General features: G+C 55.9%; 2 protein-coding genes across 7 annotated transcripts; both read right to left on the bottom strand.

Moving 5' to 3' along the window:
• Nucleotides 1-540: 540 nt before the first annotated feature.
• Nucleotides 541-11,590, bottom strand: WDR73 (WD repeat domain 73). 3 transcript variants are annotated; one of them, XM_037053555.1, is made up of 8 exons: nt 11,531-11,590; nt 10,929-10,996; nt 10,573-10,661; nt 8,856-8,944; nt 8,203-8,267; nt 3,040-3,204; nt 2,389-2,742; nt 541-1,444 (listed from the first exon to the last, which is right to left on the bottom strand). In XM_037053555.1, exons 1-8 carry the CDS (start codon nt 11,569-11,571, stop codon nt 1,209-1,211), a joined length of 1,107 nt encoding a protein of 368 aa, XP_036909450.1. In that variant the 5' UTR covers nt 11,572-11,590; the 3' UTR covers nt 541-1,208. The 3 variants fall into 3 exon arrangements, with proteins under 3 accessions (XP_036909450.1, XP_036909452.1, XP_036909451.1); XM_037053557.1 differs by having other exon boundaries at nt 1,352-1,444; nt 2,367-2,742; XM_037053556.1 differs by lacking the exon at nt 541-1,444 and adding an exon at nt 1,509-2,303 and having other exon boundaries at nt 2,338-2,742.
• Nucleotides 11,591-12,461: 871 nt separating this feature from the next.
• On the bottom strand, nt 12,462-15,548 carry NMB (neuromedin B). Of its 4 annotated transcripts, none has more exons than XM_037053550.1 (3): nt 15,187-15,548; nt 14,405-14,577; nt 12,462-12,740 (listed from the first exon to the last, which is right to left on the bottom strand). In XM_037053550.1, exons 1-3 carry the CDS (start codon nt 15,341-15,343, stop codon nt 12,576-12,578), a joined length of 495 nt encoding a protein of 164 aa, XP_036909445.1. In that variant the 5' UTR covers nt 15,344-15,548; the 3' UTR covers nt 12,462-12,575. The 4 variants fall into 4 exon arrangements, with proteins under 4 accessions (XP_036909445.1, XP_036909443.1, XP_036909447.1 ...); XM_037053548.1 differs by lacking the exon at nt 15,187-15,548 and adding an exon at nt 14,751-15,180; XM_037053552.1 differs by having other exon boundaries at nt 12,612-12,745; nt 15,187-15,529.
• Nucleotides 15,549-18,773: the final 3,225 nt, after the last annotated feature.

Here is an 18,773-nt window from a genome sequence, read left to right as displayed (position 1 = left end):
GCAGATCGACCAAATCACACAAGGGGAGGAGGTTCCGGACCCCGGCCGTGGCCGCTGCTAAACCACAGCACACCGGCTGTGAGACCCCCATCTCTAATTCCGTCACGGTGCTAGGTCTATGGGAAGGCCCTGAACAGGAAGTCCTGTGACTGTCTTGACACATCAAGTTTCACTAGAAGCAAGCGTCCCATCAATTCCTCCATGACGACTCCCTCCCTTTTGTGGCCCCGCCCTCCCCGACTGCCGTGCCCAGTGTCCGTCACACCCCTCGCCCCTGAGTCTTCTGTTGTTATGTTCACGGCCACACTCAGGTCCCCAGCTCTGTCTCCAGCACCCAGCTCAGGGCTTGGGTATGACAGGAACTCAGTACATTTCTGCCAACTGAGTTCTCTCCGTGGAGACAGTGCAAGAGGCAGGTGGAGTCCAAGATTCCGACCTGGAAAACAGACTAGGTTCCCCACACTTTCCCGGGGTAAGATACGCGCAAGTTAGTTTTAACTTCAGTGCCCTCCCACCTCAGCTGCGATCTGCTATTGGCACATGGAGACAAAGCTGAAAACATAAAACCACCAATATCCCAGTGAAACAACTTGTATTTTGGAAATGTCACAGATCACCAAAAACCACTCCGCCAGGTGGTGTTTTGACAGGCCCATGTCACAGAGGAGAATGAACAGGGGTCCTGGCCTGTCCAGCTCCAACACCAGTGTCTTTGTCACAGTGTCACATCAGCCTCCCAGCCGGACAGAGTGCTAGCAGCCAGGCTGCGTGGGGGTGGGCTGCAGAGCCGGCACACGGGGAGGAACGACAGTGTGTGGTCAGTGTGACTGCTGGGGACGTCTCCTAGTCGGGAAGGCGCCTCGTGCTGAAACCCTGCGGGGTTTAAACGGGCTGGACGCAGCAGGATCCTGTCGCCCCGAAGTACCCAGATCTAAGGTAGCCACCAAATCTTTATATCGAGCACCCTACTCAGTGCTTTTCCATAAACTTCGTAACTTCCCCAACACCCTCATGAGGTAGTTACTGCTCTGCTCATTTCACCAATAAAGACACCGAGGTCACGAGGGGCTGCCACACCGGCCCGCCACACAGGCCCGAGGCCCCTCAGCCGCTAACGGACCCGCGGTCACCTGAGTCCCAAATAAATCAGTGCCCTTGTGGTATGTCCAGCAGCTCCCGCCCAGAGGTCCGGCAGGAGGACGCTGGTGTCAGCGGGGGCCACGGAGGTCCACCCAGTCCCACACGTGCAGGGTGGCATCGCTCGCCGCCGATAACAAGGTCCTCGGTTTGCGGGGGTGCCAGGTGTGGGTGGTGACGAGCGGAGCAGGGTCTGTCCCGTCGCCATCCAGGAAGATGTGACCCCTGTGAGTGAAGACAGGTTCCGCTCGGCCCTCCGTTCCGTCCCAAGACGGGACGTCATGGACCTGCACTGTCCCATCAAAACCTGAGGAAGAACAAGAAACGAGAAGGCTGACACTGAATCTCTGAAGGGGTTTTTGTAGTTTGCGCTATGGAACCGAAACAGGCCCTGGGGGAGGAGTCTGGCGGCACCAGGGGCGCGGGGCACCCGCCCTCTGCCAGCAGCGCTGGCTCCGGGGCAGGTGGGACGACAATCAGCCGCACGTCCCTCGCGTGCCAGGCCTGAGGCTAGTCCTGGACAAACGTGCTCTCCTCCAATGTGCACAACTGTATGAAGCAGGTATGAGTGTGCACCCCGGAGCCTGAGGCTGAAGAGACTTTTTCTCAAACCTTTCCCATTCGCTCCAAATTCTAGCCCATCTGAGTCTCCCTCCATAGATGGCCTTGTGTCCTACCTGACGGGGGATGAGAAGCCTTTGGAGGGACATCCTCAGCCCCCGTGACCTGGTTTTATCCACACTCACGCTACTCGGCTGTCCTGTTAGCAGATGGTCCCTCCACTCAGGCTCGGTTCTTCTACTCTTCCTGCATCCTGCCGTTATCAACGATCCCTTCTCGCTCTTTCCACCTCCCTGCCCCGCAGCGGACGCCTCCCACTGGCCTCTAGATACCCTCATTAAAGACCCCCACTCAACCAGACACTGCCAGGCCAGGCCCAGCAGGCTGCTGTCCGAGGGGCCTGCTGCAATTCAAAAAGCAAGGAGACAGAGAGACCCGTGGGACCCCATCACCTCATTCTGGTGCAACCCACGGCTGGCCTAGCGTCTCCCCGGGCCTCTCGATCAACCTCGGAGCCGACTCCTGCTAGGAAAGGGAAGCCTGCGACCCGTGTATGAGGGTTCCGCAGCCAGAATGGGGGAGGCCTGCCCCTGAAGGACCTGGAGAGTTAACCTGGAGAGGCTCCGGGCACCCGGAAGTCCCTGGAAGAGAAAGTTCAAATAACACACGCAAAGTCCTGCTCGGCAGCACCTGAAACGGCCAGGCAGCTGTCCAGGCCTGGGGCCCAAGTCACCCGCAGCAGCTCTGGGTCAGGACTGGGTGTGGACACGGGGCACTGGACTGAGCACACAGGATGGCAGAGGTCCCGGGGGTCCAGAAGACGGAGCTGCCCATCTGAGCAAAGGCTGGCGATGTTGGGTCCAGGGCCCGGGGCCTTGGCCCTGACCTCCGCGCACCACCGCCCTCCACCAGGCCCGACAGTCTCTGAGGGCGCCCACTTCTGGCGGGTGTCAGCGAGCCCCAGCCGGCCCGAGGTGCAGCAGAAGGCAAAGGTGTCTCCATCCAGGACCTGCAGGCCACTTAGCTCCTCACTGTCACTGGCACCTGGAAGGCAGAGGGAGAAAGAGAAAAGCTGCTGGAGTCGCATGGGTCTGGCAATGGCGGGGCTGGCTGGCCACAAGTCCTTCCTCTGGGAAGTGCCCCCCGTCCCAGGCAGCATGAGCCACATCTCCCTCTCCTGTTCATCTCTCCATTGTACTCAGCGAGGTAGGTGCTGGCCCAGGCGTGGCCTCCTCTAGTCCCGGAACGGGAGCCCCTGGAAGCCAGGGCTTGACTCTCATTCATCTTGTGTCCCCAACCTCGTGGCTGGAGGGGCCCGCAAGGGGCACACTGCAGCCATACCTGAGGTGTACGTGGTCTTCTGGGATTCCAGGTCCACAACCTTCAGACCGCTGAGCCGCGCCCCGTGCAGGACTGCGGGTGCCGCTGACGGGAAGATGGAGACCCTGGGCCAGAGACCCCCCTCTTTCTCAGGCACAGCGATGGCACTGACAGCTTTAATGACATCTAGGGGAAAGGGGAGGCTTGGGTCATCACAGGGAGAAAGCCACCAGCCTTCCCCTGGACATCTGAAGGTCAAGGAAGGGAGGACCTGACAGTTGGCAAGAGACGATGTGAAAACATAAACTCGGAGTCGTGTTCACATTTTGCAACTGTCAGCAGCACCACAGTTTCTTCATAATTTGTCTTATAAACTGTTTTGCAAATGGGTGACAATGAGTCACAGTCGCCATCTCGAAAGCCCTGGCAGCAGCAGTTCAGGCTTTTTACAGTTTGGCGGAGCACAAATGAAAGGAGAGGAAGGAAAGAACACTCTGATGGTGTCGTTTGCACCGCACATGCAAATAGCAGGCACGGGTTCATGAACTAATACGAGTTCTTCAAAAACATATTCCGCCCCGGCTAGTGTAGCTCAGTGGATTGAGCACAGGCCTGAGAACCAGACGATCGCGGTTCGATTCCCAGTCAGGGCACATGCCTGGGTTGCAGGCCAGTTCCCGGTTCCCAGCAGGGGACAAACCATATTCTATGACCTCAACAGTCTGCTGAGGCCCCGCAGGCAACGGCTACAGCGCAATCGTCCTTGTCTTCACACACAGACTGGACAAGAGAGTCCGTGTCCTTTTCACCCTGAACAAGAGGAAGACATGTGACCCCAAGCTGACTCAAACCTCTGTTTTCTGTGTCTGTCCCGGCCTGCTCGGGGGCAGGCAGGCTCCGTATCACCTCTGCACCTGCAACCGAGGCCTCTCTTGACAGACGCCTGCACAGCCGTGCTCAGAACGAGCAGCCTGTTGTCTGAGCCACTTACAGGGAGACGCCTGTTCTGCTCCAAGACAGTGCGCATTGTCTGCTTCCCACAGTCTCTGGAAAAGGGAGATGTACGTATTTTTTCTAAATCTAAGGGCTAGGTAAGTCAGGACGAGAACAGAAGGGATGCGAGAAGGAATGCTAGTGGGACTTGGGCAGCAAGCCCGAGAACACGGGCCGCAAGGCCATTCACAAGCAAGGAGCGCACAGGGGGCCGCCTGGGCCAAGTGAGAGAGCACAGGGCCCTTGGGCCTTGCTGCTCCCCGGGCCTGCAGCCCTCAGCGCAGCCTCAGACCTGCTCCAGGAACCTGCTCCCGCCAGAGCAGCTGCAAAGGTTCACGCTAGACATGACGGCCGAGCCTCGGGACCAGAGTCTGTCTCCGGGGAGGCTGTGACTCAAACCAGCCCCGGCAGAGTGTTCCGACTTCCCCAGGCCACACTGAAGCAATGCAGCTCCCTCCTCCCTTCCCACTGCCTCTGAGGAGCCTGCAGCAGGTCTCCCGGGACTGGCTGCTCTGAGCCACGGCCTGGTCACAGAGGTGACTTGTCCCCTGATGGGGGGAGGAGGAGGCCAAGGGCAAGGCTCTGAGGACGGATTTCAGAGACGTGGTGGAAAACAAGGGCTTTGGAGCCTGAGACTAGAGAGCGACTCTGCAATCACCACTGAAGAGAAAGGCAGGCGAGCTCCCTCCTGCTCTCGCTCGGCCACGGGGAGGTCCACAACACACTGACCAACCAACGCAGCCCCACGCTGCACAGAGAAACCACCAGTCAAATCAGAAGACGCAGGAAGGAAGCTCTGAGAACTCAGGGACAACACAAAAGGAGATTCGACCTGCACAGAACAGCGGGGGCAGAGTGAGGCACCCTTTGGGAGTCCCCACAGCTCCTGGACCCGTTACTGAGCACGCTTATTGGCACCCCAGAGGCGCTGCCCCTGAGAAGGGCTGAGTAGCCAGAGAGTCAAAGAAAATGCTGAGGCCTGCGCAGGGCAGAGGGAGCCGCGCCAGACCGAACACTTCACTTCCAAGGGGAAGCGGCAGCTGTCTGGGAGCAAAGAGGGACCTCTGGGGCTGGGACAGCGGGAGGAGGCCCTGGCAGCGCGGCCTCCACAAGGTTCGCACTTTCCGCCTCAGGCAGCTGTGAAAACACAGCCTGGGAACCTCTGCACTGATCCCTCCTGTGTGGGCCACGTGCATCACGCAGCCTGCAGGCGGGTTAGGTCTTCCATGGGCAAAGAACAGGGACCTGAAACACCCCCATTAGGGGCACTTATGTCTTCGCCATAAAGTAGTAAACTTCCACCTGGTTTGCACGGCAGCCTTGTGAGTCTGATGAGTGTGTCTACCCAGTGAACAGGTCAGATCTGCTTCAGACGTGCTGACAAAATCAGGTTTTCAGACGCCGAAGCTGTGGGTCAAAACTGGACCTTGGACAATTCTCCAAAATAATACCATGCTTTTAGGTTCCTAGGAAAACAGCTGGCCAGTTTTCTACAGGATCTAGAATATTCTGCATTAATATCTGGGGAAGATGACTATCTGACTTCCTATTTCACATGAGTATCTGAGCAAGACGCCTGGGAGGGGCTGCAGGTTCTGCAGGCGGGCAGCCTGGTACCCCAGCCCTGTGCGGACCCGAGGCAGCAGCAAGGCACCTTCAGACGGAAGGCAAGACCCCCTTCTCCTCATCTTCAAACCACCGCGGCGCCGCACAGCCTGCTTGCAGGCAAACTACAAGTTACTGGTGCGAGGACAGATGTAAGGATCGATGGAACAGAACGGACAGTCCAGGAGCGGATCCTTCTGTTCATGGTCAACTGCCTGGCAACACAGGCGCCGAGGCGAGTCAGTGGTGGAAGGCTGGGCTTTCTGACAAGCGGTGCTGGGACAACTGGAGAGTCAGATGCAGAAAGGTAAGTGCAGACCGCCCTTACCTCACACCACATACAAAAGCGAACTCTAAAAAGAGCGTAGATGTAAATGTGGGAGGAACAAAATCAAAAGTCTTGTGAAAGAAAACACAGGGGAAATTTATGAGTTAGGTACAGATGTCTTAGCTATGTCACGAAAAGCGCAGTCCCTAATGAGAAACAGTGACAAATCAGACCTCGTGGCCGACCAATCCCCAGAGCCCGGCACCTCACGTGGGAGGCACACGGCGAACACACGCTGACCGAGGGAGAGGTCGCTGCTGCTGCAGCGACAGTAATTATCACTATTACCAACATATCCTTTCCTTGACAGAGCTGTTGCCGGCGGCCAGTTCCAGGCAAAGTGCGGGCACGGTGCACACCGTGGTCAGAGAGAGCACCGGCCCCCTTCTCAGAGCCCACGTCTGTGCTGAGTCAGCTGTCACGACCGAACTGCGGTCACCGCCTGGCACGGCTATGAGTAGACTCTGAGTGTGACCCGAGTCTCGGTTCGGCTACTGTCCTTGTGAGTGTGAACAGGTTAGCCCCTTCAGGACGGACTTTGTTCTCGACTCAGGGAATGTAATGAGATCTGACACACGGAACACGCCCAGTACAGTGCCTGGGGCGTAACACGCACCCGCCAACACCTTGGGTTACACCCTACAGACTGTGGATCAACCTGCACAAGTACCTGTGAAAACGCACACAGCCGAGTGTCGGAGGGCCCTAGACGGCGCGCTGGCTCAGCGGGGGAAAAAGCAACCTCGCCGTAAAGATCTGAACAGGCTTTCCACCGAAGAAAATGCACGAACTGCTCATGAGCACAAGGAAAGATGCCCCACACTGTCCGTTGTGAAGAAAACGCGAATGCAAGCCACAAGGATACACAATGTCACACCCATCAGGATGGAGACATGGGAGTCCTCATATCCTGCTGGTGGGAATGCGAATGATGAAACCATTTTGGAACACAGTGTGGAGGTTTCTAAACATATCGAACATAAACTTACCACACGACCCGGCGATTTCACTGTCTACCCAGGAGAGGTGAGAACACGCGCACGTCCAGAGACTTATCAAGGATCGTTCTGAGCAGCACTACTCCTACCAGCCGAACATTGAACCCATCCACTGGCGGACGAGCAGACAAACGCGGCACATCCAGCCAACGGAGCACCACTCGGCCGTAAAGGGAACAGGCTACCGACGCACGCTGTGACGGGGCAAGACAGGCGGGCCTCAAAGCACCCCGCTACGTGAGAGAAGGCAGATACGAGACCATGTACTGTGTGATTCCATCCACACCAGAGGGAATTTGTAGAGACAGAAGGTAGATTAGTGGTTGTCTGGGGCGGGGTGTGGTCAGGAGATTAGCAGTAAATGGCATAATGGATCTTCCTGGGAGTTAGGAAATGTTCTAAATATTGATTTATAGTGACAGTTGCACAGCTTGTTAAATTTACTAAAAATCACTGACTCGTATACCAGAAATGGGTGGATTTCAGTAGAAGCATGTAACCGACGGTTACAGATGAGGAGAAAATGATGTGAACACCTGGAAGTGACCCAAAGGAAACAGCGAAGGAGGGTGCACAGGGCCAGTGGCCTCAAAGCGGAGGAGGTCACAGGAACTGCCTTGCGGCGACAGTGACTCTTGGAGTGGAGCCAACCCCCTCGGCCGTTCTGGGAAGCAGCCAAGTGAGGTGGCGCGGGGACCGCTGCAGGCAGAGAATCAATCGCACAGGCTGGACGACAAGGCTCTCACTGGAGGAGGGATGGGGGGCTGGATCGGCACTGCGGGCTCCGCACCTGCGACAGGGGACGCAGAGGGGACTCCCCTCCACTCCCAGGCACAGCTGGAGTGACTTCTCTGGGGGAGACGGGGTCAGCCGAGCCTCCCTATCACCCCAGTTTTCCTTCCCTGAGGCTACCGGGCAGCAAAGAGAGGACCTCCTGGGCCTCCTCCCGCTCCAGACGGGGAGCTCATCTGCGTGGTCACAGCTCTGTCGTAGCCGCTGCCACTGCCCTGCCTGGGGGACAGGCAGCTCGCTATGTGCCCCGCCTATGACGGAGCTGGTAAGTTCAATTCCTGAAGCAAGTTACAGGAAGCCCCATTTGGGGCCTGTGTGCTGGGCTGTGGTTGCTAATTCACCTCTGCCTGCATTAAAGCAGACACTGAATTCTAATTCCCACCTGGCTCTGGATCTACTCCTTAACTGGCTCAGATTAGGGGATGGAGGTGTGTGTGTGTCAACCTGCACCAAGGCAAAGCCACTCACCACTGTCCTCTGCCACCTGCCACACCTGCAGGTAACACCCTGGAAGGCCACTGGTCACGAGCAACCTGTTCAGGACAGACAGGCAATCTCAGGTCAGACAGTGGGGAGCTCACCCACACACCCTTTCCCCTCTTCGGCCCACTCAGCGGGGACTCCTACACGCCCCCCTCAGGAAAGCTCACTGCAGGAAGGGTCTGTCCAGATCAGTTACCCTCACTGACAGGAGCAGGCTCATCCACTCTAGGGACAGGGCCACAGCCATGGAGAGTCACGGGGCTGAGCTGGGCTTCCATGTGGCATGGAATGTCCTAGACAACACACCAGCACGGAGCCCGAGCACACAGTCCTGACCCAGCTCCCAGCCTCTGCCAACAACCAAGCTGTTAGCCCCCACCACACGCCATCAGCTCTCTGAGAAGCTAAGGGCATCCTTCTACTTTCTACTTGGAGCAGCTCCAGAGATCTGTGGGTTACAGTAGTCCAAAGGTCTTCTCAGGGACCATGAAGCCACCAAGCAATAGATCCTCTGTGTTCCAGCTTCTGTGTGGGTGTGCTGAGGTGGGAGGGAAGGGGCGGTGATGGAGGCAGAACACCCCTGACAGTTCCGGCCACTCCATCCTGAATGGAGGGTTTGGGTCACGCGCTGACCGTACCTGGTGTCTGGCACGTGCTTCAGATCAAAGACGGGCCGGTCAGAAAATCCTCCATGGCGTACCTTGAAATCTCTTTCTGGGAATAAGCCCTGAGATACAGAGGGGTGGCCAATCAGATAGAGCCTGCTCACCAAAGGAATGTTGCAGACGAGCTCCAGGTAAGGAGCCAGATCCCGGCCTGGCGGGAAGCCAGGGAAGGTGCTCTGCTGGCAACAGATGCTTCTCCCTGCGGGGCCTCGTGGGCTACGATCTGTCAGTGTTGGTCTCAGCTGACTACACGGACAGCTTCCCTGCTTTCTTGCACATCCCAAACCCTCCTCCCTACCTTTCCCCAGCTCCTTTCATTTTAGCACAAGGCCTTCTAAGGCCTTCTATGGCCTACACTCCAGGCCTTCTAAGAGCAGTCACAGAGGCTTAACAGCTTCATAGGGGAAAAAAAACAAAAAAACAACAACGGGAAGTTATCAGCCAACTAACATATTCCCATTTCTCCTGCCACCTCCCATTGGAAGTCAGGTGGGTTCTTCTGGCAATAAAAACATTGCTACCAACAATCCAGCATTTATTCTATCAGGCACTGTGCTTAGTGCTTTATCTACTTTATCTCACTGAATTCTTACAAACACCCTGTGAGATGTAGGTGTTAGGATCATCCCTATTCTAAAATGACAAAAGTTAGGCACAAAGAATTTCAGCACGTTTTCTAAGATCACTCAGGATTATACTGTGAATTTGAACCCAAGTCCGTCTACCAAGTCCATGGTCTTAGCCACCAGACCACTATCTCCGTGCAGAGATCTGGAGGCAGGGTAAAGGAAGTGGCACATGAGGGAGAGGGAAAAGCCAGTGGTGAGGTGGCAGGCAAACCAGGTCTCTCATAAAGGCCCCGTCTGGGCTCCAGCTTGAGCGGTGGGGATAGGGAAACCGACGCACTTGGCGCTCGGTAGGAAATCTCCCCAGGGCAACAGGGACCCCGGCTGCCCAATTGGATGAGTCGAAGTGATTTTATAGCAACACCTGGCAGACACTAACTCTTTTCTTTTGACATATTCTCTTCCCCTGGCTTCTGAAACACTGACCCTTTCTGAGATTCCTCCTGCTTTAAATATTTTGTTTTTTATTTTTGATCTAGAGTGAAAGGAAGCGGGGGGGGGGGGAAGGAGAGGAAGGAAAAAAATCAACTGGCTGCCTTTCACATGTGCCCTAAGGGGCCAAAGCAGCAACCCAGGCACGTGCCCTGATTGGGAATCGAACTGGCAACCTTCCCGTGCGAGGGAAGATGCCTGACCAAAAAAGCCACACTGGCCCAGGCGCTCTCCAACTTCTTAGTCTTCCTTTTGGGTTCCTCGCCCTCTGTCCGATCCTTCTGTCTTTAGCCATCTTCCCCTTTTATTCCTTATCTATTACACACTCATTCGGGATCATTCTAAGGGTTTTAACCACCCTCTTCACCTTAATGGCTCCTTAAATCTATCTTTGATAAACTAAAAGTGACCTCTTCCTCCAGTAGCCCTCTGGAAAATCACGAGACATTCCTTAATACTTACCTTGGTGTGGTTTTGCCTCCCTCTATCAGACTGGAAGGGCAGGGTCAGGGATTGTCTCTCTATCTCCCTCTTTCTAGTCGACCACAGCCAGTCGATGACAGAAGCTCCATGAAGGTTTAATAAGTGACTAAAAGCAGACACATATACGCAGCATTTATATTTCAAGTTACCTGGTTTTCTTTTACAGACAGTCTGAGAGGTAATGTCAGATGAAGAATTTCGTTTTTTTTCAGGCTTTCGTAGCCAGCAACAAAAACTCCTGGAGAAAGAAGCAGATGTAGATGTGACAAACTGCTAGAAAGATTCTGGACCATGGCTGGGTCTAGAAACTCCGCCAAACCCTCTGAATTCCTTTGTCACTGACAAGCAGCCAAGTTACTGGGGGATGAAACAGATCTTGATCTTAGTTAAGTGCCGGCAGGGCACAAAATTGCCACAAGTGACCATGAGACTCTCAGAAGAGTGGGTTGGGTCCCTCTGGGCTGAGCTCCTGCGTAAACGATTGAGTGGGATCCCATCTCCTCACCTTTGTCACCAATCCATTCAAGGACTCGAGTGGCACCTGAGAGGTCGAATGCATGGAAATCCTGGTACCTGCATGGTAGGGACACATGGTCACATGGTGCACAGCACTTCACAGTTGTTAAAAAACTCTGACACGGTCCGGTGCTTGGGGACCCAGGCTCTGGAGCCAGCCAAACCCAGGATCAAGTCTTGCTACACGTTTTTCTCCCTGTGTGACGGGAACCAGGCCAGTCACGATTTCCCCGAGGCTTGGAGCTCTCAGAGCACCCAGATTCCCCCAGGTTGATGAGAGGAATCTATGAGATAATCTGGAGTTCGACTCAGAGGCTGGCGCAAAATAATAGGACACTTATTCTTACTGCCCTTCACAACATGCACTGCTCCTCCTTGGAGCACCTCACACCACTTGGCACACATGGGAATGTGCCACTTCGCAGAGGCGGGAGCCGAGGCCCAGGCGGAGTCCTCCGTGCGGCCCCGCCCTGCCGCCGCCTGCGCCCGCTGGACCCAGAACAGGATTCCCTATGTGCTACATCTCGCGCCCACCTGCCCGCCAGCCCAGCTGTGCAACCGAGTCCCCCAACCCAGGTCCACAAGATTTACAAGCGCAAAGATTCCACCAGCCAGTCCTCTGCGAGCTCCATGGCAACTGTCGCTTCCGGTACCCAATTTCCGTCTCGGAGCTTTCCGGCTCCTGAGGAGTCTTCTCGCGAGGAGTGGGCGAGGCCTGCTCGGAAGCAGGGGGCGTGGTCTCACACCAGGGGGCGGGACTTAGACTCATCGGAGCGAGGGCGCCGAGGCGCTGTGCCCTTCACCTGACCGGGTTCGGGGTTCTCCCGGCAAAGGGTCCGGAAAAATGACGTAGAATCAGGAATTCCTAGGAGGTCAGCTCCGGGCAGGGCCTGAGGGACCTGACACCGATCTTTACAACCGGGTGATTTGAAGCCCAGTGGGCCTGGGCCAGGTAAAATACAGGACGCCTGGTAAAATTCCAATTTTAAGTAAACGAGTAACTTTATCCTAAAAGTATATCCATGCAATATTAGGTCATCTTATATGAAAAAAAACACGATTGTTTATTTGAAGTTCTAATTTAACTGGGCGTCCTGTACTTTTTGCCCACTCTGGCAATCCTGCGGAAAGCAGAGAAGAGTTGAGAGGGCAGCAGAGTTGGAGTCCCGCTGGGCTCTCACCCTTGTATGTGCCGGGGCTCCCTCAAAGCCTGGCGAGAGGATGAAATGAAGGGGGTAAGCAAAGCAACTCCTTTTGATGGGCAAGGAAACATAAGACTTGCCTGTAGGTGGCAGAGGCGAGAGTAGAACCAATTGCCTGGCACTAGACCTGGCGTTCAGCAGGTGCTGAGTAACCTGCTTGCTGAATGAGCTGACCAGTGGGAGTCCCGGGGCAGTGCCTGGCTGGCGCCGTGGAGTGTTCTGGGTTTTTGGGAGCCAGCCCCATCTCATTTGAACACCCCATCGTCCAGACCCCTTTCCCTCCCATCCCCTCAAACATGCTGGAAGGAGAGGACCAGACATTCTATGTAAAGAGCAAGGGCTTTTTATTCACCACTTCAACAGGGAAGCAAGAAATACAGCAGGAATGTAATTTGTGTCTGCATTGGTGACATTCCTGGTGACCCGACCAGAAATCACAGTAATGGAGTAATGGAGATCTGAGCCCAGGATTTACAACCAGATGGGGCCACTGCCAGGGTCCCATTCAGCACCTTCCCTGGGTGGGCACAATCTAAGCCACGTGGTCGCATCTTCTTCATTAACATCATCACTTCTGCAGCATTCGCACCAGCAGCCTCCTGTACTGAAAGGAAACCACAGAAATTGATCTGGGCGGAGGGGGCAACTGACAGGGGCATCCTGCCGGTCCTGAGCACTAGGCATCCAGTCACACAGGGACAGGCTGTCATCAGAGGCAACCCCCCTCACCTTCTTCCTGAGGAAGGGCCTGGAAGGGGTCGGGGAGGCGGTTTTCTCACAGTAACAGCCCCACCCTCACAGTCATGACAGTGAAGGGAGATCACGGAAGTAAAGTCCATGTGTGGAGACTGGCCCTCTGCCAGGGCCAGCGTTCTCACTGCCCCCCTACTCACCTCTGAAGCCCAGCTCCCAGGGCCAGGTACAGCATCGTCTGAGATTTTCTAGTTGGTCTGCATGTCTCAGGCCTTCAAGACCAACAGCCCCAGAGGTGACATTGTCTCCCTTCAGATTCAGCCAGCTCAAGCTCTTACCTAACCCTTTCATCTGAGGTCCCCAGGGTCAGGGTAATTCTGGGCATCGGGAGGGTCAGGAGGGTAGACTGCAGCTGGACCTTCTCTAGGGCATGCCCCTCCCTTCTCTCAAAATGTACACAGTCCAGGCTCGGCACAGTGGGGGATGCAAAGGTGAGTCAGCAACAGGCGCTGCCAGGGAGCTCACAGACTATACTAGCTCCCACTTACTAACCACTTTCTATGCACCTGGCATCACGCTAAGCACATGACATGGTCTCATTTAATGGGAGATGGGCACTATTACCCCCTTTTATGGATGAGGAAGATGAGGCTTAGAGAGGTTAAGTGACGTTTCCAAGCAGCTAGGTTTTCAGCCTAGCACATGGTCACCCCTTATCTACCACCTTACTCTGCCTTCCGCACACAGCGGCAGAGTACCAGGGAAGGCGGGGTGGGGTGGGGACAGCACCAGCAGCGGGGAATGGCTAGAGACTACGGCTGGCTTGGCGTTAGCTTTGGGGCCTTGAACCCCATAGGTCAGCAGTTGACGGCCAAGGCTGATTTTAACTCCTGCTCTGCCTCTTCACCAGAGCACCTCTGACAGTTTCTGACAACCTTTTGGCTGTCACAGTTAGGGAGGTGGGGGGACGATCTAGTGGACAGACACCAGGGATGCTGCTCAACTTCCCACAATGCACAGGACTGCTCCCACCAGAGGGAATTACCCAGCCCAGAATGTGCAGAGGTTGAGAAGGCCTGCCACTGGTCACCGAGCCGATGACAGACTGGGAAGGGCACTGGTCAATGGGAAGAAGGCCAGACTCTGTTTCGGCTGCTGACTGACTCTTCTGCCCCCTGTGGGCCTCGGTGTCCCAACGTCAACCACGAGCATAGAGCAGGTACTGCAAGGGTGGAGAGCTGGGCAAGGGTGAATCTGGATGGACTGTGTGGGTAAGATCCAGCTGCAAGATGCTGACTTCAGACCAGGCAACTGGTGAGGGGAAAACTGCTTCTACTCTGTGGGGTTTGCTGGGAAGGTCAGTTTCCTTTTATTATTATTTTCTTTCTTTTGATTTCTTCACCTGCCTTTCTTTCTTTGGGGTCCTCTCCCTTTGAGCTCTGGATCACAGGGAGGGCCTGGAATCCCCGGATTTCTGGGGCCCATCATGCCTGGCTGGGCTAGCACACCCTAAACCCAGTGCTGAGCCAAGGGGCAGCCCTGGCTGGGTGCGAGGTGGGGCCTGGCTCACCTGGGTGCGAGGGGGCGGACCGCCGGGGCTGGTGCCCAGAGCTTTCCTCAGCAGGAGGATCCTGAGCAGATCATGACTCAGCTGCAGTCTCGGATCCCTCAGGGAGAGGTGGGGAGCCGTCCCCAGTAGGGGTGGGCTGGGGGGCTTCACACTCTTCTTGCCCATGAAGTGACCTAGAAAGGAGGTGCCAAGGCACAAGGAAGTCAGGGAGCGAGGACCCCGTCACAGTGGGAAAGCTCCGGGTCTCGCCCGCCTTTTAGTTTCCCGGCAGGAATACATGCAACCTCCTCCTTCTTCACCAAGGAGCCATAAGGACCTCTGGCTGGTGGCCAGGCCTGCACCTCACCTTTTCCTGAACAGCTGGAGGGGGTGGAGAGGATGGCGCAGCGAGGAGCAGATGGGATGGGCCAGGGCCCGCTTAGAGAGGGTGGCGAAGGGCAGAGAAGGAAGTGGAGAAGGAAGAGGGGCCTGGGAGGTGGAGGTGCAGGGAGAAGACACACAGAGGTTAGAGGAGAGGTCAGCAAGGTCTTGCTTAAGGGAAGGGCCACCAGTTGGCAGGCAGACATAGGACCCAGCCTCGTGGCTTCTTTCGAAACTGGCCGAGAGACCTTAGCCAATTCACTGACCTGTCTGGGTCTCAAGTTGTCCATCTACTAAATCAGATGAGTTACAGGGCCCCTGTCCACCCAGACACTCTGTCTGTGGCTGAGGGGCAGCCAGAGAAGGAGAAGGGGTTGAGAGCACGGTGGTGAGGGGCACCTGCCCAGGTCCCAAAGACTTACCGGTGGCCCAGAGGTTGCCCCGTGGGTGCACTCGGATTTTGTTGGCCCGGCTGCGGGGCTCGGGGAGATCCCAGCTGAATGAGGCAGCGCTGGCAGCGAGCAAGGCGAAGAGCAGGATGCTGCCCAGCCGCCGGGAGCCCCGCGCCCGTAGGGCCATGGCTGTGCCGGAGTCGTACAGCCGCTCCACTCCTGCTGAGCTGTGAGCCTTTCCAGCGGTGCCAGCCTTCCCGCTTTTAAACCCGCGCCCTGGGGCGGAGCCTGCCTCGGGAGCCGCCCCTGCTTTCTGCCCCGCCCCGCCTCGCCTCACCAGCCCTTCCACAGGGTCCTCCACAACCCGCACACCCGGACTCCCGCACCACTGGGCACCGCTCCCGCGGGATGTTCAACCTTCCCCGCTCACGCCCCCCCTCTTAAACCCCCTTTTGCAAGTGTAAGAGCGGGGGTGGAGGATGCTCTCCCAGTATCACACCGGCGTCCGAGCCCTGCAAAGACCCAGGTACTAGGGGAGCCCCTCGCTCCCTCCCATGGACTCTGGCCAGCTCTCCGTCTGCTCCAGGTTAGCACTCGGCACTCAGCGGAAATCACAGCAGGTGCCTGGGCCCGGAAAGTAGAGTGAGGACGAGATAAGGAGCCCCACCCCATGGACGCCCTGCTGGGGAGAGCGCAGCCAGCAGCTGCTGGGTCGGTGGAGGCGGACCTCTGGGCTGGGGGAAGGGGCCCTGGGCCAGGAGTCCTGTGCAAGCTGTGTGACCCCCTGGAAACCCAGTCTTCAGCATTAGCCGGGAATAACCGCACGGCCCTATTTTTAATACTTTTACGTTTTTCGCAGTTTACCGTGGTAGAAAGCCGCTGCCCTATAGCTCTGCCCACTCACACGCAGCACGGCCACCCCCCAAGGGAGCTGTCCAGTCTTCCCTGGAAAGAACTTTTGGGTCAGCGGCATTGCTTTGCGAGCAGGCAAAGAAACGGGGCTCCAAAACAACCCAGTTCCTTTAGCTTAAATGTTTACTAATCACCCAAGTTCAGGGCACGCTGCTGGGCACTGGAGGAGGGGAGACACAAGGTGAGGCTCACGGAGAGACAGAGGGCACGGAGTGATGGCAGAGGGGTGGGGTGGAGGCCAGGCCCTGGGCTCCGGACCCTGCCCGGGAACACCACACACCACAGCTGTGTCAGCGCCTGCTCAGCGAGCACACTGCCCCGAGGCCCGCTCCCTTGGGACCGCCACCCCAAAGGGAAACATGCAAGAGGAGCTGCCTCCCAGGAGCATGACACACAGGGCAAGGTCACTCCACTTCCGGCCCTGGCTTTCCCCCAACCACCTTGCTTTCCGTCTCCCACCCTGGCATTTACACCTCTCTGCACTCTCATCACGGCTTAGCCATGGTGCACAGATATAGCTCGTCACCTTCCCCTAACAGTCACTCCCTTGGCAACCCCCTCCCTCTCCTCTGCATCAGTCACATGCCCATCCTGTCTCCTCCGGTCGTCGGATGCAGTGACTGGTGGGAAAACACAGGAGCTGGCACTGAGCGCTGCCCCAGGAAATGTCTGCAGGGATGTTTCTCGGAAGGTTCGCCTCTCCCTTCATAGGTGGAAACGGGCTCCAGGTCAAGTCACTGGTCCAGACCCCTGGAATCAGACTCGGTCTGCGGGGACCACTCGATCAAGGCAGGGCCTGCTTTCCCTCGACCACTCCCAGTCCGCTTTACCGTCCCAATTTTAAACACCAAGTTGGTTTAGATTTCTCAGGGGGAGAGAAAGCAGGCTCTGAATTTGGAGCTTCGCCTCCCTTGTGCGGGGACCTCGGGATGCTGCCCTGAGTAGGCCAGGCCTCCTCTGGCACGGCCTGGGCTCACCGCCCCAATGGCAGCTCTGAGGCTGCCCCTGGGGGCCCCCTGGGATCATGGGATCTGTCAGCCTGGCATGGGAAGAAGGAGCTCCGAGGACCCTGGAGAAAGCAGCAGGGCGGCCAGCCGCTCCACAGCCAGCTGCAAAGTGCTGCTCAGGAGTGAGAAGCGTCAGGCACAGCAGAGAGAGAGTGGCTAGCCGGAGACAGCCCTTCTTACGGGATCTCCCGGGAGTACAAGGTTCCGGGTTTGTGACGAGGACCTCAACTGCCGGCTGCCTGTTCCCCAAGTTCACAGCAATGGCCAGGGAAGTCCCAAGGCCCCCACCTTCCCACAGGGAAGACTGGCAGTGAAGCACATGGTGGTGCAGTGCAGAAGCTCATCAGCGCTCACTGCTGACCCTCCCCAGGTTTCTACAACATTCGAGGACATCCATGGGAAATGTGGGAAAGATCCATAAGATAATCCGAAAAATGACTTGAGGAGGGAAAAATACATGACAAATACTGGTAGAAGTAACGCCAACAAAACATTACAACTGCACCCTGGCCGGCTAGCTTAGTTGGTTAGAGCATCGTTCCCAATGAGCCATGATTACAGGTTCAGTCCTGGGTCGGGGCTCGTACAAGAATCGACCAATGAGTGCAGAGATGAGTGGAATGACAAATCCATGTCTCTCTCTCTCTCTCAAAGACTTTGGTAAAAACATCATGGTTTTAAATCAAAGGTTGCTTAAAATAAAGGACACGCATTACTGTTTGCTGTATTTTCATTAAATTAGAATCCATTACAAGTAACACCTTCCACAGCCGAGTCTTTGTTGTTCTCCAAAAGCGCATACACGCTCCTGTGACCCTCAACACTGTTCCGACGCATTCAAGACTAGTATTATGTCCCTTTTATAGAGAAGCTAACTCCTGCACAACGCAAGTTAGTTTCCGAGAAATTAAACAAATGGAGAAAATGAGAGTGTGGACTTCAAACAAGTGAAAGGGAAGGAGGACAAAAGAGAAAGTGAAAGCGGAAGTTTAAATGCGACATCAAGGAGCCCAGCAAAAAGCAATGAGGACGACGCACACAGAGCTGCTCTGAATAGGACGATGTCGCACCAGTCTCCTGGCCAACCTCTGGGCACGGATGCCCTTCCGTGGGGCTGGGGCGCCCGCGGGAAACAGCCTGAGACACCACAGGCCTTTCTCTTTGGAATGAGAAAGGGGCTGTAGCATCCGAAAAACAGCAGAATCTTTAAGAGAGGCAATGGGAGGCTCAGGGAGATTTCATACAATTTCCCCAAATCGGAAGGAACACAAAGATATTAGCTAGAAAATTGGAACCTTAGTCATTCATAAGGAAATATTTCAGGAACTGAAATTGTCCAAATGCTTTTATTTTTAAAAAAAGGCTGTCCTCATAAAAAGAGAGAATACCGATACCCAATGAGAAAGGGATGACAACCCCACAGTGGCTAAGAAAGCTCGGCTGCTCCCAGCCAGGCCTCGGGGAGGCGGCGAAGCCGCGAGGGAGCGGCTGGGTGCAGACCCAGCCCAAACAATTAGCTGGGTGTTAACAGCCACGTATTTCGGGGGGCAGTTCAGCAACTGAAATAAATACTGTTGAAACTTCAAAGAGGAGTCAGTGCTTGGAAAGCTGCCTGACAACCTCACTGTATCTAGGAGACTTACTAACCCGAGCAAATCCACAACAGAACCACCCAGAGACTCTGAAGAACAATTCCCA

The sequence above is a fragment of the Sturnira hondurensis genome, unplaced genomic scaffold (genome assembly GCF_014824575.4).
Source record: "Sturnira hondurensis isolate 20B ecotype Veracruz unplaced genomic scaffold, ASM1482457v3 Scaffold0007865, whole genome shotgun sequence".
NCBI lineage: Eukaryota > Metazoa > Chordata > Mammalia > Chiroptera > Phyllostomidae > Sturnira > Sturnira hondurensis.
Note: the sequence above shows the minus strand (reverse complement) of the source record. Positions and strands in the feature narration are given on the sequence as shown.

What these genes read in the sequence shown, in the direction of transcription:
- NMB (XM_037053548.1), bottom strand. Translation starts at nt 15,054, where the DNA reads ATGGACAACTTGAGACCCAGACAGGTCAGTGAATTGGCTAAGGTCTCT. An exon ending in CTCCAGCTGTTCAGGAAAAG is followed by an intron (nt 14,578 to 14,750) that starts GTGAGGTGCAGG and finishes CCTCCTTTCTAG; the next exon opens with GTCACTTCATGGGCAAGAAG. An exon ending in GTCCGCCCCCTCGCACCCAG is followed by an intron (nt 12,741 to 14,404) that starts GTGAGCCAGGCC and finishes CTTTCAGTACAG; the next exon opens with GAGGCTGCTGGTGCGAATGC.
- WDR73 (XM_037053555.1), bottom strand. Translation starts at nt 11,571, where the DNA reads ATGGAGCTCGCAGAGGACTGGCTGGTGGAATCTTTGCGCTT. An exon ending in TGTCTGTAAAAGAAAACCAG is followed by an intron (nt 8,945 to 10,572) that starts GTAACTTGAAAT and finishes TCTGTATCTCAG; the next exon opens with GGCTTATTCCCAGAAAGAGA. An exon ending in AAGCACGTGCCAGACACCAG is followed by an intron (nt 8,268 to 8,855) that starts GTACGGTCAGCG and finishes TGTCCTGAACAG; the next exon opens with GTTGCTCGTGACCAGTGGCC.